Raw genomic sequence first — 15062 nt, forward strand, 5'->3', positions numbered from 1 at the left:
AATATAAACAAGAAAAAAATAAACAATAGCTAATGATCAATATATCATTTCATGTCTGTATATATGACTGGAAAATCTCATACGAAATATTTGATTCAAGCGAATTTTCAAATCCCATTGAATGTTTCCTAGACGATACCATTTCGACGTAAATGTGTTGGTACATAATTTAAATAGCAAGGATAATACTTTATGACTAGTCGCGTATATTCCTTTGAAAAATGACTGTCAATTAGAATTTGAATTTCATTACGATTGAATATAACAAGCATCTAAAAAGAAATGCTACCTTCTTTTGCAAAGGCCTACAATTTTCAACAGAATGAATCCTTTCTACGAACCTGATGAATTATGAGCAGAGCAGGCAGAAAACAAACTCTATAAAAACCAAAAATAAAAAAATTATCTTAAATGTTGCTAAAACTTCTAATTTTGTATTTTCCTCTTAAGAGACTGTTATGTTTACATTCCATCAAATCCCATTTAGCAAACTTTATCAATGAGTGCTTTAGGTTGCGCTTTTCTTTGTTTACCGCGTTCTTTTTTCTATAAGTTGCCTTTTACGATCGGAATCGTACAACGCAAACTTACACCTAACCTAAACAGAAAAGCAGTCACGGATGGGATGCGAAACAGTTGAAACATACAAGACCGCAAATTAAATCTGACAACAACACAATGACCAAGCGTACTAAAAAGGTCGGTGTCACTGGCAAGTACGGTGTTCGCTACGGTGCATCTTTGCGTCGTGATGTCCGTAAGATTGAAGTTCAACAACACGCTCGTTACCAATGCGCTTTCTGCGGACGTAACACTGTAAGACGCAGTGCTGCTGGTATGTAAAATTGATATTCGCTGGTGGGATCCTTATAATGTTTGGGCATTCTACATAGCCAAATTCGGGGAACTATAGCTAACTCATAATTAAGGTATTTGGAACTGCAAAGGCAAGGCTTGTGGAAAGGCCATGGCCGGTGGTGCTTGGACCGTTACTACTCCTGCTGCTACTAGCGCCCGCTCTACCATTCGCAGATTACGTGAAATGGTCGAAGTTTAAATGCCAAAAGTGTTATATTGTTTTTATCTATTGCGAGCTAAGCAAAATATTTATCGCCTAGAAAATGATTAGTAGGTGAAATGAAACAACTTATTGTATATACTTCAGCTATTCAGTAGAGAACAACGTAGCTCAAGCTCTTAAACATACCTCGTTTGCATCATAGTTAACTGCCGTCAAGGCAATAAGGCTTTTATCTTTGGGGAAACCCATAGATAGTAGTTCCTGTAGAATTTCAGACTTTCTATTGTCATGCGTTCCACCGCCCGTTGCTTGCGGATTGCGGCGTCCATCTTGGCTTTCAACAGCATGATAAGGAGGCACTTGGTTGGATGGAGCATTCGGGTGAACTGAAGAACTCATAGACGATCTCGTAGAGCTTTTAGGAGCGGAATGAGCGGAAGCAAAAGATGGCTGAGCTCTCTGGTCACGAGCAGCTTCAGGAAGTAAAACTGGTGAATTAACACCACTTGTGGCATTTGGACTTGGTGCATCCACGAGAACTTCGTCTATTTTGCTTCGTAGTTGTTTTAATTCTTTAATAAGCTGTCTCTTATCCATCGTAAGTGACCCGACTTGAGCACTAAGCTGCTGATTGGTCATTAGGTTTCGGGAAATTGATTGTTGGGTGGTTTCTTTCAATTGAGAGATTTCATTCAATTCATCACGAAGACGCTGAACATGCAATCTCTGTTGATGAGCGCCAGATTCAATTCTATCATGGCTTTGTTGAATCGTTTCTAAAGTGAATTTAGAAGAATTGATTTGCTTCTGCAAATCATCAATTTCTGCAGGGTCAACCGCAGCTTCCTTCGGTTCCTCTTTTGCGAAAGACTTTTCCGGTTTAATTGTATGTACGGATGGTAAATTCATAAAGTTCGCATGCTCTTGCTGAGAAAAAGTTGTAGAAGCGGGTGGATGGTCAGTTTGAGGATCTGTTGTCCAGTTCGCGTGAGATGGTTGAAAGTTTCTTTCATCAAAGTCGTTCTCCAAGGTAGGGTTATTAGCCTCAGCTACTTCTTTCGTAGGCTCAGGCACATAGAAGGTCTTGTCACCACCCGGAACTAGATTTTCAATTGTTTGGTCAAGTGTCGGAAGAGATACATAGTTTTCGGGTTCATTCGTTGGATTACTATCAAAGTGTGAAGACTCGGCAGATTCACGCACAAAGTTGGAAGGATGCTCTTCTTCGTCTTTCGAAACATTGGTATTTTCAAACATCCCCGAAGAAATCGGGGGATATTCAGCAAGTGGACTTGCGTCAGAAGAGGATTCATCTTTGCTTGGGAATGTGCTTTGTTCCCCAGAACCTGACGAGACTATGCTATCCAAAGATTGGCCAGTAAGTCTTAATTTAATGATTTGCATAGCAATGAGAAATTCGGCTTTCACAATAAAACCTTTATCATCCTTATCAGCAATTTCCCATATTCTGGCAAGCTCATCAGGATCAAGTCGAGATGCCATGAAAAAGGGAACGGCTTCATCTCCAGTTATAAAGCCTTTATTTTGATCGTCAATTTTAATAAAGAGTTTAGAAAAGTTTTCTCGATCTTCTGGTTCTATAAATTTACCAACGAAATCTAATGAGTGACTTTTGGATTCTTCTGGTGAAGAAATTGAAGGAATACTTGAACCAGATTTGCTATAGTCTGTTTCCTGCTTCGATTCGGGAACAACATCATTCCCATAAAAAGGTTCAGTATTGGCAGAGGAGGATAAGGCATCACTCTTCGCTGAGTCAACAACATAAGAAGGAAGCGACCTGGGTAAGTGGACAAGATTATACTTTTTGCAAAGCATAATCAAATGCTTAGCAATGACATATTGCTCGACTCTCAGATAGCCAACATGTCCTGAATCTGCCAGATTCCAAATCTGAGCCAACACCGTCGTAGAAAGCCCCGATTGAAGAAACAGTGGTTTAGCAATGGAGCTAGGCATAAGGCTTGAATCTACTCTATCTTCAATTTTATCCATATGCTCTTGAAATTCATTTTCAGATTCGGATCGTAGATGCGGATCCACAAGTTGACGGAATGGGCTAAGATCCGTCGTATGATCTGAAGTTGGAAGGTTTGTTAACTCATCCTCATGAGGAAATAAAGGAGGAGTGCCAGCTTGTTCGATAGTTAAAAGTCCGTTCGAAAAATCATTACTTACCTTTCGACACGTCCAGGTCCCGTAATGGTACACCCTTTTGAGCTTGCGCTACAAAGCGAAGGCAAGCGTAAGCTTGGTTTCGGGTGAAGTAGCCTTTGTCTTCTTCATCGCAAAAGTCCCAAATCTGTAAAACCGTGTTAATATGGGCACCTGATTGTTAACTGTCATTGATTTGTACATACTTTTGCTAAAGTTTTTTGCGGAAGTTCAAATTTGATAAGGAAAGGGCCGATGACTGACCCCGGAAAGCAATTTGTGTCTTCGACCGGTAAAGTCTGGAGCATTTCATCAAATGCCTGTTGCTCCGTAGGTGTTAATTGCACAGGAGGCATCATATTTAAAATATCAATGGACGACACGTAGAATCTACAATGTAAAAGTAGAAATTAATAATATGCAAGAAAGCTTTGTGGATGGTAACACATAAAGTGTTTGATACAACACGCGAATATTGTTTAGACAGCCTGGTTTGTCTACAGATACTTTCGTTCGATAATTTGATTTATACGTTCTTTTAAATTCAGTCCTTGAGTGATGTGAATCGAGCTATGCGAGACGTGAATTGAAACTAAATGTTAGGTGTTTCCGTGAATGAAAAGATTCGGAATCAAGTCAAACACAATGTATAGTAATCGAATATAAAGAAAAAACCAAAGAAGAATATCAAAAAACTCACACTTTCGTTCTGTACTTACGACAATTTCTGCTGCGTAGTGGTTAGAATGTATGCATACGTCAAGGATACACGACTCGGTTTAAATCATTATATATGAGAATGAAAGAGGAATGCTGCTTAATCGAACAGTAAGATGAGATTAATTAAAAATAAAATAAAATTTAACAAAAACAAAAATAAAACTTATTTATTCAACTATAAGTTTATAACACAATTAGAAATGAGGAACCGCGATTATGATTCCAAGAGAAGTAACCGGTACTAAGAAGCCAATATTCTTGTTGTGCGTAGTGTAAAAAGTAAAAGGCTGTTTCTGTTTATCTTCACCTGGCTGCGTTTCATTTGGCTCAATCTTGTGTTCTTTAAAATATAACTTTCAATACTTGAAAGATAGAGGAACACAGCCATTTCCTGACATTCATCACCAGCGAAATATGTTATCCTTTTTTAAAGCGTCAAAAACTCCTTGAAATGGCTTTCCATGTGAGAGATGTTGTTCAACAGAAAGTAGATAAAGTATGCTGCACTAAGTAAGTCATGCCCTTCCCAGTTTGATAAAACATTTGAAGGATACAATTCGTGTTTCAAAATATTAAGAAAAGATGTGTTGGAGTGCTGATGGGCTATCCACGAATCCGTTGGATTTTCCCAACTGACACTCATTTTCACTACCGCGTCTCTCTTTGATAGACCGAACTTTTGGAGTATTGATTTCTAAGTGATCAATGATGCGTCGCAGTGGAAGTAAAGAATCTACTGTTGTATGTTAATTTCTTCCAGCAAAGGAAAAACTTGTACATTAACTGTTTGACTAGGTTTACTCTGCTCTTTCTTTGGCACAATCCGGTCGCGGTTCTGAGGCTATTGCTCTCTTAGAGCCATTAAAGTCGACTGTTATTAGTAGCCTAGATTTAATTGATATAATCCAGGCTGTATATGAGGATCAAAAACGAGGTATGTTGAATATTCGAAAAAGGTACTTTCTCTATAACATCATTCATGTCTTTCGCACAAAGAACAATCCTAAGTTAGAAATACATGTTTAAAGAATATGTAGAGCTAGCGAAAGAAAAAGATCCTGTCTTGCTGTTTGATTTGTGAGAGTAAAACTTGAGAAATATTTCTAGAGAAAATAACCTGAAAGATATTTTTGCTAACTTAGAGCATTACAGGAGAAGAATCTTTTCAGTTTTGGGAAAAATTTCTTCAAGTTCATGGCAAAAATGAAAAAAACTTATCAGCCTATTTCAAGGCTGCAGTGAGGACAAAGAGCTTTAGTCACCAAAGAAAGGTATACTTTTTTTTAATTTACTATGTGATACTAAACATTTTTTTAGGCCGCTGTCGAACTGCAAAAGCTGTTTCCTTCACGCCAACACACTATGTGGGTTCTTTCCTCTCTGTATATGTTATGCAAACGCTCAGAAAATGAGTTGGAGAAGCGCTTATTGAAAGCACTTGCCGAAAAGACAGCAAGCATTACGTTTTCCGAACCATCCGGACGCATAGATTCTTGTGAACAATGTCATCTTTTCCTGGACATACTTACATTGGTCGAGAAAAAAAACGATGCTGTGGAACTACTTTTGGATGAAAAAACGCAGAAATTTATAGAGGCTGATGCTGACCTGCTTCTTCGAAAACTTCAACTTCTCGCTGACTGCGAGCGCTGGGACACCTTGTTTTCCGTTGCTTCCAAGTGTTTCCAAGATGATGGAAATATCGACTGGAAAGTTTGCAAGGCTCTTCTAGACTGCTCCACTCACGACAAACAAAAGTAAGCATATTTGATGCCATTATGAATATAAGCTAATTCAAGTAAAGAATCAAACCTGTTCAGGAGCTTTCTCACAGTGCCTTAACTACTTCTCACTCTCAGAGAAACCTCCATCTTCTTTGGATCCATTTTACATCTCAATTCCTAAACGATGAACTCTTTAACGCAATTTTGAACTACGTTTTAAAGATGTACGCCAAACCCATTGTTTTTGAAGACATAGTACCTTTTCTGCAGAAATTGAGTAACGAATCCAAAGCCCAATTGCTAAAGAGTTTTTCCATCGAAAGTTTGCCAGAAGCTAGCAAGGTAATCCCATTACATTTGCATACGCAAATTAGTGCTAACATTTTTTTTTAGTCTCAAAAAATTGACAAGCTAGTCGCTAAGGTTTTGTTCCTTAAAATCAGATTTTTCTGTTTTGAATCTTTCGCTGAGAAAAACGTAACTGACTTTTTGCAAGACTGCTTCAACGTTTATCAGGAGGGCTTGTCTTTGAGTGATGATATATTGCCTACAGATTTTACTCACGGATATGAGGCTTTGCTGCTGGCTGTCCATGCACTCATATACTTTAAGGACTATGCATCTTTGCCAAGTGGGGTAATGCAAGGGATTATTTTTGATGCTATCTGTTTATTAGAGAAAGGTCTTACGAGCAACCTTCATAACTTCCACTTAAAGCTTCCTTTGATTCGTTTGTATTTGCTCTTGGACGGGGGATTTCCTGCTGCTTGCAAAATTTATGATACTATGTCTATCAAACAAGTTCAGAATGATACTTTGGATCATTATCTCTTGACAAGAGCGACTACACATTTTCCTTCAAACTTGTCTGCTCAATACATAAATGCGAGTATGCGAATTTATGCTTCGAATGAATTTGAAACTCCAGAAATGATTTCCAACGCGTATGAGGAGGATGCTTACTCGCAGATTGAGGATATGTGTCAATTCCGCTCACGTCTTGACCACAGCATGTGGAAAAGTATCGTGTTAGTAGAGCGGGCTAGGTGTTATTATTTAAACAACTACAAAGCTCCTCAACAATATTTACCCAAATGCTCGAATCCAAAAGACAATCGAGATCTGGAAGTCTTTGTTAATTATGCCTCTCCAAAGTTCCCTACTGCTGAATATATGTTAAGAAACGCTCCTCTTCCATCCACCGCTTGGGTCCATTTGTTTGTGATAGGACACATGCTTGTACAAGAGGACATCGTGAATGGAAGATGGGAAGTAGCAGGATCTCATGTTAAGGAAATGGAATCTATTCGCGATAACAATAGGTTGGAAGAACAGCTGACCTCCGAAGAAATAAAGCACGTGAATCTTTTGATCCTACTCGGTAACTTGAGCTTGACCATTACTTCCGATAGCTACGATAAATCGAAACTGGAGGAAATTTCTGCATTGACTCATTCTTTAGAATACGAAAACAGCACTTCCCTTGCTGTAATTACAAAGCAGACTGAAGTACGTAACATCGTGTGAATAAAGAAAACTAACAGTCGATAGATTTTGAATGATTTAATCACCTGTCTCAACAGCTTCGTTTTTCATGTTTCTTCCTCCAAGAAAAAAGAATTCATGAGGGAATATCAAGCTATAAAAAATGTGGTTAATTCAAAACTCGGTAGTATAACCTCCGTGTCAAAGTATAAAAAGAAAAACGCTCGAAAGCTTGTGTCTGAGTTGTTAAGTCACTCCTGGCTTAATAAATCGTCTTTACAACAGGTATGTTTTGATAGTATTTATTGAAATTATTAGGCGCTAATCATTTTTATTGTAGCTACCTTTTGACCAAAAATTTGCCAAGCAAATTATGGAGAGTATGATAGATTCATTTACTCAGACGGGAGATGCTGTTGGAAAGCTCTCGAAATTTGTGAAATTTTAGAATTATTCATAACAAATAAAAGTATTGATTGCACTTAAAGTCGAACTCGACTTCTTTCATAAGCTGATGTTAAAGAAACAGTGCCAGAACCTCTACGGAAATAAACGTAAAGCATAATAGCAGACAGTAAACTCAAAGAATACCTAAGTTTCGTTAGTAATATAATTCTTTTAAAACCCCAGTGTATAAATACCAAGTAATAATATATTCTGTATGTCGATTAAAGATTTCGACACGAGGAGGATGACCCAAAGGAATGCCTTTTTGTATCATTGTAGCTTCTTCAAAACGGGAAAGCTCGGGTCCTAATTGAGTGACTAAAATAGGAAGGGTATTTTTAAGACCTGCAAATTCGTGAACGTCTAAAAAGAAAAAGGAGCCTGTGGATGGGTCATTGTTCATCATGAGCTTTGGTTTTTCGGTATGCTTTCTCAATAATCCCTCAATTTGTACTGTATTAGTGGGTACGGAAGTGCTATCTCGAAGAGATGGATCACCTAAAGACCTGGAAATCCAACCCCGGTTCACCAAAATACGACGGCCATCTTCGAGAACAAACGGGGTGACTACATGAAATCCTGGACTTCCATCCTTCGTCCTTGGGCCAACAAGCATTTCTTGATCATTACAAAATGTACCTTTGAGAGCAAGTTTGGTCCACTCCTTGTCTTGGATATCGTTTTCTCTGGAAAATGTTTTGTTAGTGACACTTATTAATTACATAGAGAAGTCTAAAAACACGTACTGTAGATTTGAGGGAAGGGGTACAGGATTTTGTTTCAGTTTGTCTGTCAAAGTATCAATGATGCCAACTTTCCATTCGCGGCGCTTTACCTGCCAAGTACCTAATCCAAAACAAATGATAGGCACAGCAGTCAAAAGACCAACGATGAAGTTGTTTTTCTTAGGGGCAACAGAGGTAGCCTCGATTGTCCCTATCGATCGAAAAATTGGCGATTGAAACCTTGCCTTAAAAAAAGGAAGCGTTTTCGGTAATCTTTTCCAAATCATTCCAACTATGTATTAGAGAAAACCATAGACTTTTTTAAATATAGATCATCGTTTGCCAAGGACACTTACCTGAACGAGAATAAACACTATACACTTGTCAATAGTAAGTAGGATATCTTTTGTGAAAAATAAATTGATGCTTAAAGCTAAAGGAAATTTCAATTGAAAAGGGCTGAAGGGGAAATCGATGTTTGGAAATAGCGATGAAAAAGAGTTATGATGGTTTCCTTTCAAACTTCTATGGTGGAAGACTTGTGACACACGGTGAGTTGTAGGCGAATTCCATCGGTCGTTTGGCATAGTTTTCTACTAAAAATTTGTTTATATTTTATTTTCTTTTCTAGTAAAAAACCATGAAAACTCGGTGATTTTTTGAATGGTCATTTGGCTAAACACAAGAAACCATATTTCATGAAGCTTTCGTCTAAATGTAAACGCTTTATAGCCGAGGTACCTGGAAACAATGTATAAGCAGAATCAAAAGTGTATACCGAACCTTTTCCTATCCTAAGGAATTTCCTAAATGAATATCTGATTGAGTATAAAGCCTCTTGAAGCTTTTTTATTTTTTATTTTCGGAACCCAGTCTGACAAAGGTTTCGGTGTGATTTCATCAACTCAAAGATTTAGGGTTACTTGAGATAATTCTATTAGCTGCAAATCATTTCGACCATATACGCTCTAAGAATTGCCTTCATAAACACAAAAACGAGCACAAAGACTATGGATAATGACAAAATGACAAATACAATGATCCTTACCAGTCTTTTCCATGATTTAAGTTATATTTTCTATTCTACCAACCCTTTCAAGTCAAGCCCTTATGGCTTAGTGGTACAGCATCGCACTTGTAATGCGAAGATCCTCGGTTCGATTCCGAGTGAGGGCATCTTATTACAAAGAAAGACTTTTTGTCTTTTAATTGTTGGAAATGCTTTTTTTTTTTTTTTTTTTTTTTTTTTTTTTTACTTGACTTGGAAGATTTTGAGTACAAATGATGCATTCAGGTCAAAAAGAAAATCTGATGCCTGCATACTTTTTGTTGGTCTATTTATACAATTTGTTTACATGGGTATGGTGTATAGAGGCCATGAGGTTGGCTCTTCTGGGTACTTTTAATTTAAAAGTAGATACATCACTACTAATAGCTTATTTCTCATTTATTCTTTGGATCGTATAATTGTCTCATACATTGTCAAAAGTTAAAAAAAAAAAAAAACACTGCCAGCACCACAGCTATATTTAATTATTTAAACACTTCCTCCACCAAATCTTCGAGTTTTAGGATACACGGTATTTGCTATAAATATGATAAAAAATTTCTATAAAAACTGCTTGTGTATTAAAATGTACAAAATTTCATTAAACCGTCATTGTTTGTCTAGGTACGCGTCTCCATATGAAGACAGAGACGCGTCAGCTTAAGTTGCCCTTTACCAAACACGCGTATCATAACGCAAAACTCCCAATTGCTTTCAATTTTTAAAAATGCTGTCTGGAGGGGGAAAAGGAAAACATGTTGGAGGAAAAGGAGGATCCAAAGTTGGCGAACGCGGACAAATGTCCCATTCAGCGCGAGCTGGACTCCAATTTCCAGTTGGACGTGTAAGGAGATTTCTTAAGGCTAAAACTCAAAATAATATGCGCGTCGGTGCGAAAAGTGCCGTATACAGTGCTGCTGTCTTGGAATACTTGACCGCTGAAGTTTTGGAATTGGCTGGCAATGCGGCCAAAGACTTAAAAGTCAAGCGTATCACTCCTAGACACTTGCAATTGGCCATCCGTGGAGATGAAGAATTGGATACCTTAATTCGTGCTACTATTGCTGGTGGTGGTGTTTTGCCGCACATCAATAAACAATTGTTGATCCGTACGAAGGAAAAGTACCCCGAAGAAGAAGAAGAAGTTATCTAATGGTTTTCATCGTCATAAGCATTGTATAATTGATCTGTACATATGATTTCGGTGGATGCTTATCTTCTTTAAATCTAATTATTGAATATGTCAACCTTTTTCTACGACGTACGCCATCCCTTTCACGTTTCATACACTTGGACTCTTATGTATATATAGGACTTTTGGAAGAAGCTTCCTTGAGTTAATTTTGGTATTTTCAATAACTGTGCAATCCTCTTTGGAAGCCCTCTACTCTTTTTAATGAGTTCAGATAGTTTCTTTGTATCAGCCATTCCTAACACACATATATTTTTCTTCTTGTTGCCCGTACTTGAACTATTTTTTTAATGTATACTTGGTTGCAATACATTATGTACGACTCAAGAGTGAGCTGTATACGAAAAGTTGGCTCAGTGTTTTCAATTGCCTGCTCCATCTCCGTGCGAAATGCAATGTTTCGTCGGTTTGGAAAGACCATTGTACAATTAATATATTTTTATTGAATAAAAAAAGGAATAGATTTATTACTAATCAATAAAGGAAGGACATAGGTAAATGAACTTAGACGTTCCTAAAGATTAAGTATAGACTCGTATAAAGATAAAAAGATGGTATATAAACGATAGTATGAAAGACGAGGAAAATAATAAAAGCACAAAGATTGAGATTTACAGAAAGGCCATACGATTTATCCCATTAGTGAATGGTGAGTTTGACCTAGTATATCCAAGTATGATACTCCTTACAAGGTATGAGAATGTAATAAGTCGTTTAGCGCATTCTGTGTCAGTAACAGGACCATGTAGTCAGTCAAACGCCTGACGACTTCAATAGCACGATAAAAACATAGTCCAGAAATAAAATGAGGGTTAAATACGAGTTATCATATATAAAAAAACCTTAGATCCGCATACGTATAATAATAGCCGGTAATAATGAGATATATATAGAATGCATAAGAAAATGACAGTACAGCATCTAACTCTCACACAAAAGTCTCTCCATATTCTCGTAAATATGGCTGCTGCAGAGCTCTCTTAGCACTGATTCGATGGGCCGGATCGTAAACAAGCATAGCCTAAAATATTCGTTAGTGTCCAAACTTAGATGGATGACAACAGCAGTTGGGAAGCTACTTACCGAAAGCAACTCGATTGCAGTTTCTTCGCCGTTAGGTATAACTCTATGAAGATCTACGCGCTTCCAACGAGGAAAGGTAGATTTGTAATCCTGTAAAAGCGTAACGCCCGGCCACACTTCTTCGTTTGGAGTTCCCAAGACCTGGAAGATTTTAAAAATCTCATCAATTTCAGAGTCACCCGGAAACAATGGTGTACGGCGGATCATTTCAGCAAATATGCAACCAACACTCCATATGTCAACACCGGTGGAGTAATGTCGAGATCCTAAAAGAACTTCTGGAGCTCGATACCACAATGTAACAATCTGATTTAGTTAGTTATTATCAAACTAAATTTGATAAGACATACCTCATGTGTATAGTTACGTAAAGGTACACCAAAAGACCTAGCAAGACCAAAATCCGCTAATTTGAGATTTCCTTCTTTGTCAATTAATAGATTCTGAGGCTTCAAATCTCGATGAATGATTCTCCGGGAATGACAAAAGTTGACACCGTTCACTAATTGATATGCAAATTTTTGAACTAGTCTTGGGTCTAGTGCAGATGCTCCGGTTTCTGATATCCTATCCATGTACTTTTTCAAATCCATATCTAAAAACTCGAATACCAAGTATAGTTTGGATTCAGCATGCAAGATGTCTAAAAGACTGTATAAATTGTTAATATTTAGATAAAATAAAGCGCTAGATCAAAAGAGGAAAGCAACGTCTTCGTGGATCCTCGCTAGTTTTCTATTTTCTTACCGAACACAATTTGAGCGATTACTTTCATCGTTCACCTCCTTTAGTAATGAAATTTCCCGAATAGCTGTACTCGGAACTCCTTCGGACTCGTCTTCCAGGCGTATTTTTTTCATAGCGACGATGCGTCCCGAAGACTTGTGTTTCGCTTTATAAACAACACCGTAGGTTCCTAGCAAAACATTAGTAAGAAAAGTTCATCAAGTGCTGTAAAAGATGTTTCCTCTTTCTTTAAGAAACCGATTTTACCTTCACCAATCTTTTCTACTTTTACATAGTTATCCATCTTGGGGAAGACGAAAAAGAAGGTAAAACAAACTTTTAAGCCAAATAGCTATTGGTACACTTTTTTTTGGTAGTTTCCAAAGGGTATTTGGTATGTGTTGTGGAGTAGCTGAACCACTACAATAACATTACTCAGGACGAAAAAATAGAAGGAACAAAGAAGCAACACTGAGGATTTATTGGAATAATATAAGCAACCAAAAGTATTCGTTGCCAAATATTTCATTCATAACACTAAAGTATAAACAAGAAGGAATAATTTTATCAAGAAAGCAGGAAATCCTGTATGGAGTCCGTAGAATTGAAACTGAAGAACAATAGAGACAAAGAAATTAAACGGATACATGGCTTAAATTTCTATTTACATTTTGAATAAGCAAATTAAAGGAACATGAAAATGAATGCAATGAAGAAATAGTTATACAGAAGCAAGTAAACGTAAATGAAGAGCTCTATGAATCAATTAGACGATATCGAAAACCAAGGCAGTAAAAGAATTGAAAGGGAGCAATTGAAAACAACCCAACGTAGAGAATTGACGAGAGTGAATGCTACTTGTCTGCTAGAATGATATTTGTTCTCTTTATTTCGAGCTAAACTGCTATGTTGACTATATTGACAAAACCTGGTAAAAAAGAAAAGCATAAAGATTCAAGTTTGTTTACATCACCGATGATTTATCAAAGGCTTTTAAATTCTTCACCTTCATAGACGATGAAGAAAAAAATGTTTTTTTTGTTTCGGTTTTTGTTTTTTGAATTGCAAACATCAAACATGGTGAAAGAGTCACATTATCCTCGGATATTTCATCTCGCAAATACATTAAATAGCATGATAAGTTTGTAAAAGGAGAAGACTTCTTCATGTAACAATAAATTAAAAGAAGCCACCACCACCATCAAAGTCATTATTGCCAAAATCACCACCTCCATTAAAGTCACCACCGTCACCGCCGTAACCATCATCTCCATAATAATTATTCTCTACAACGGTATTATCATTATCATGATCAAAAACATCGTCGAAAGCATGCATTGCTAAACCACCAGCGGCCATTCCTCCGAGACCTGTCATTAAGGGATTGGATAATAGACCGCCGCCTCCTCCAAATCTGCTAGGACGGCTAGCATTTCCACCAGCGGGAGCATAGCCATATCCTGGGCCAGGAGGACCAGCAGGATAACCAGAGCCTCCGCCGTAAGGAGGATATCCTCCATATCCAGGCTGGCCACCGTATGAAGGTTGTTGGTTACTGCCTCCGTGATGTAAACGGCTAAAAATTCCTCTATCTCCTGAACCACCAGCAGCAGCAGCAGGGGTAGGAGAAGGGCCTCCGGCAGTATGATTAGTGTAAGGTGGAGGGGGTTCTGTTGAAGGAGCAGAGTGTTCTTTGCTAGGAGGAGGAGGAATGCTCAAGTTGGGTACTGGGCAATCCCATTGAGGCTGAGGTTTTGAGGACTTTTCGTTAACATAAAAGTAACGTTCATAGCGAGGATCCCATTGCGCAACCCAACCATCAGGTAATCCTTGACGAGTTTGGTAAGCCATTTTGTATCTAGCTGTACTAGTGTGTATATGCGAAATGGACAACTAGAAAGAGTATAATTTCAAAAAGGGAAAAATTACAAAGGACAAGACAAGAGGTGCTTTTAAAGACAATGAAGTAAAGGAACCCTTTTAGTCAGATTAAACAAAGGCCAAAGTCAAAGTAAAACACGTAAACACGTTCTTAAGTTAAATAATTGAATAAAACAAGTCCTGACAATTCACAACTTTGTAGACTTGATGTTGGGAATTGGCAGTATGAGAGATTCCAGTCGAATGTCTACCTCACCATTATCGAATATTAGTATTATATAAGTATATTGCTAATTAGGTGCCACTCTACCATACAAAGCAATTTTTTTTTTTTTTTAATTTACAAATAGGATTCCTTTTTTATAAAAAAATTTCTTCCTCCATTTGTTTTTCTGATGATCGTTTACCGGCCGTTTTCCTTCCTTTTGGAGAGATGTTAAATGACTTTCGTGAGCCGAATCTCCACTGTCGAATAGACCAAAGCAGCTAAAGTAGTATGGACCTAAAAAAATTATAAAAGACAATGCAAAATTTCGAAGCAACTTCTTAAAGAAGGCCCTTCGACCTTCACCCTAAGGGCCATTTGCCAATGCAAGCACGTAGCCGATTCAAACCATCAATGCCATCCGTTGCTTATTAGAAGTACACTAATTAAGAAAATAAGTTTTTCACTTGATCGTCTCAATACTCTTCCTAATGATGTTTTTTGTTTTTCACCTTCTTGTTTACACATTATTTTGTCATAGATGTTACTTGAGAAAAGTAGCAGTTAAAGTAGCATTGCGATGAGGATGTAAGGTTACTTTCTACTACCATACATTGTAAACAGGGCACT

At 37.6% G+C, this 15062-nt stretch overlaps 7 protein-coding genes and 1 non-coding gene across 8 annotated transcripts; 4 read left to right on the forward strand and 4 right to left on the reverse strand.

The window, feature by feature from the left end:
- Positions 1-678: 678 nt before the first annotated feature.
- On the forward strand, positions 679-1057 carry rpl4302 (60S ribosomal protein L37a; the record flags this gene model as incomplete). The annotated part of the gene is made up of 2 exons (XM_056179688.1): positions 679-835; positions 930-1057. The coding sequence occupies 2 exons, from the start codon at positions 679-681 to the stop codon at positions 1055-1057; spliced, it is 285 nt and encodes a 94-aa protein (XP_056035218.1).
- Positions 1058-1084: 27 nt separating this feature from the next.
- ucp8 (UBA/EH/EF hand domain protein Ucp8) lies at positions 1085-3555 on the reverse strand (the record flags this gene model as incomplete). The annotated part of the gene is made up of 4 exons (XM_056179689.1): positions 1085-1114; positions 1208-3177; positions 3221-3344; positions 3403-3555. The coding sequence occupies 4 exons, from the start codon at positions 3553-3555 to the stop codon at positions 1085-1087; spliced, it is 2277 nt and encodes a 758-aa protein (XP_056035215.1).
- Positions 3556-4621: 1066 nt separating this feature from the next.
- naa25 (NatB N-acetyltransferase complex regulatory subunit Naa25) lies at positions 4622-7573 on the forward strand (the record flags this gene model as incomplete). The annotated part of the gene is made up of 8 exons (XM_056179690.1): positions 4622-4657; positions 4712-4850; positions 5069-5187; positions 5234-5673; positions 5721-5982; positions 6034-7149; positions 7192-7410; positions 7466-7573. The coding sequence occupies 8 exons, from the start codon at positions 4622-4624 to the stop codon at positions 7571-7573; spliced, it is 2439 nt and encodes an 812-aa protein (XP_056035216.1).
- A 34-nt stretch (positions 7574-7607) lies between these two features.
- shy1 (cytochrome c oxidase assembly protein Shy1) lies at positions 7608-8584 on the reverse strand (the record flags this gene model as incomplete). Its single annotated transcript, XM_056179691.1, has 3 exons — positions 7608-7716; positions 7767-8258; positions 8319-8584. The coding sequence occupies 3 exons, from the start codon at positions 8582-8584 to the stop codon at positions 7608-7610; spliced, it is 867 nt and encodes a 288-aa protein (XP_056035208.1).
- Positions 8585-9401: 817 nt separating this feature from the next.
- Positions 9402-9473, forward strand: SOMG_20050. The gene has a single exon. It is a non-coding gene; the product is annotated as a tRNA-Thr (tRNA).
- A 599-nt stretch (positions 9474-10072) lies between these two features.
- Positions 10073-10498, forward strand: pht1 (histone H2A variant H2A.Z Pht1; the record flags this gene model as incomplete). The annotated part of the gene is made up of 1 exon (XM_056179692.1): positions 10073-10498. The coding sequence occupies one exon, from the start codon at positions 10073-10075 to the stop codon at positions 10496-10498; it is 426 nt and encodes a 141-aa protein (XP_056035209.1).
- A 967-nt stretch (positions 10499-11465) lies between these two features.
- On the reverse strand, positions 11466-12650 carry cdc2 (cyclin-dependent protein kinase Cdk1/Cdc2; the record flags this gene model as incomplete). Its single annotated transcript, XM_056179693.1, has 5 exons — positions 11466-11558; positions 11621-11926; positions 11971-12271; positions 12368-12536; positions 12614-12650. The coding sequence occupies 5 exons, from the start codon at positions 12648-12650 to the stop codon at positions 11466-11468; spliced, it is 906 nt and encodes a 301-aa protein (XP_056037045.1).
- Positions 12651-13525: 875 nt separating this feature from the next.
- On the reverse strand, positions 13526-14197 carry wwm1 (WW domain containing conserved fungal protein Wwm1; the record flags this gene model as incomplete). Its single annotated transcript, XM_056179694.1, has 1 exon — positions 13526-14197. The coding sequence occupies one exon, from the start codon at positions 14195-14197 to the stop codon at positions 13526-13528; it is 672 nt and encodes a 223-aa protein (XP_056037046.1).
- Positions 14198-15062: the final 865 nt, after the last annotated feature.

This window comes from Schizosaccharomyces osmophilus, chromosome 1, assembly GCF_027921745.1.
Source record: "Schizosaccharomyces osmophilus chromosome 1, complete sequence".
NCBI classification, from domain to species: Eukaryota; Fungi; Ascomycota; class Schizosaccharomycetes; order Schizosaccharomycetales; family Schizosaccharomycetaceae; genus Schizosaccharomyces; species Schizosaccharomyces osmophilus.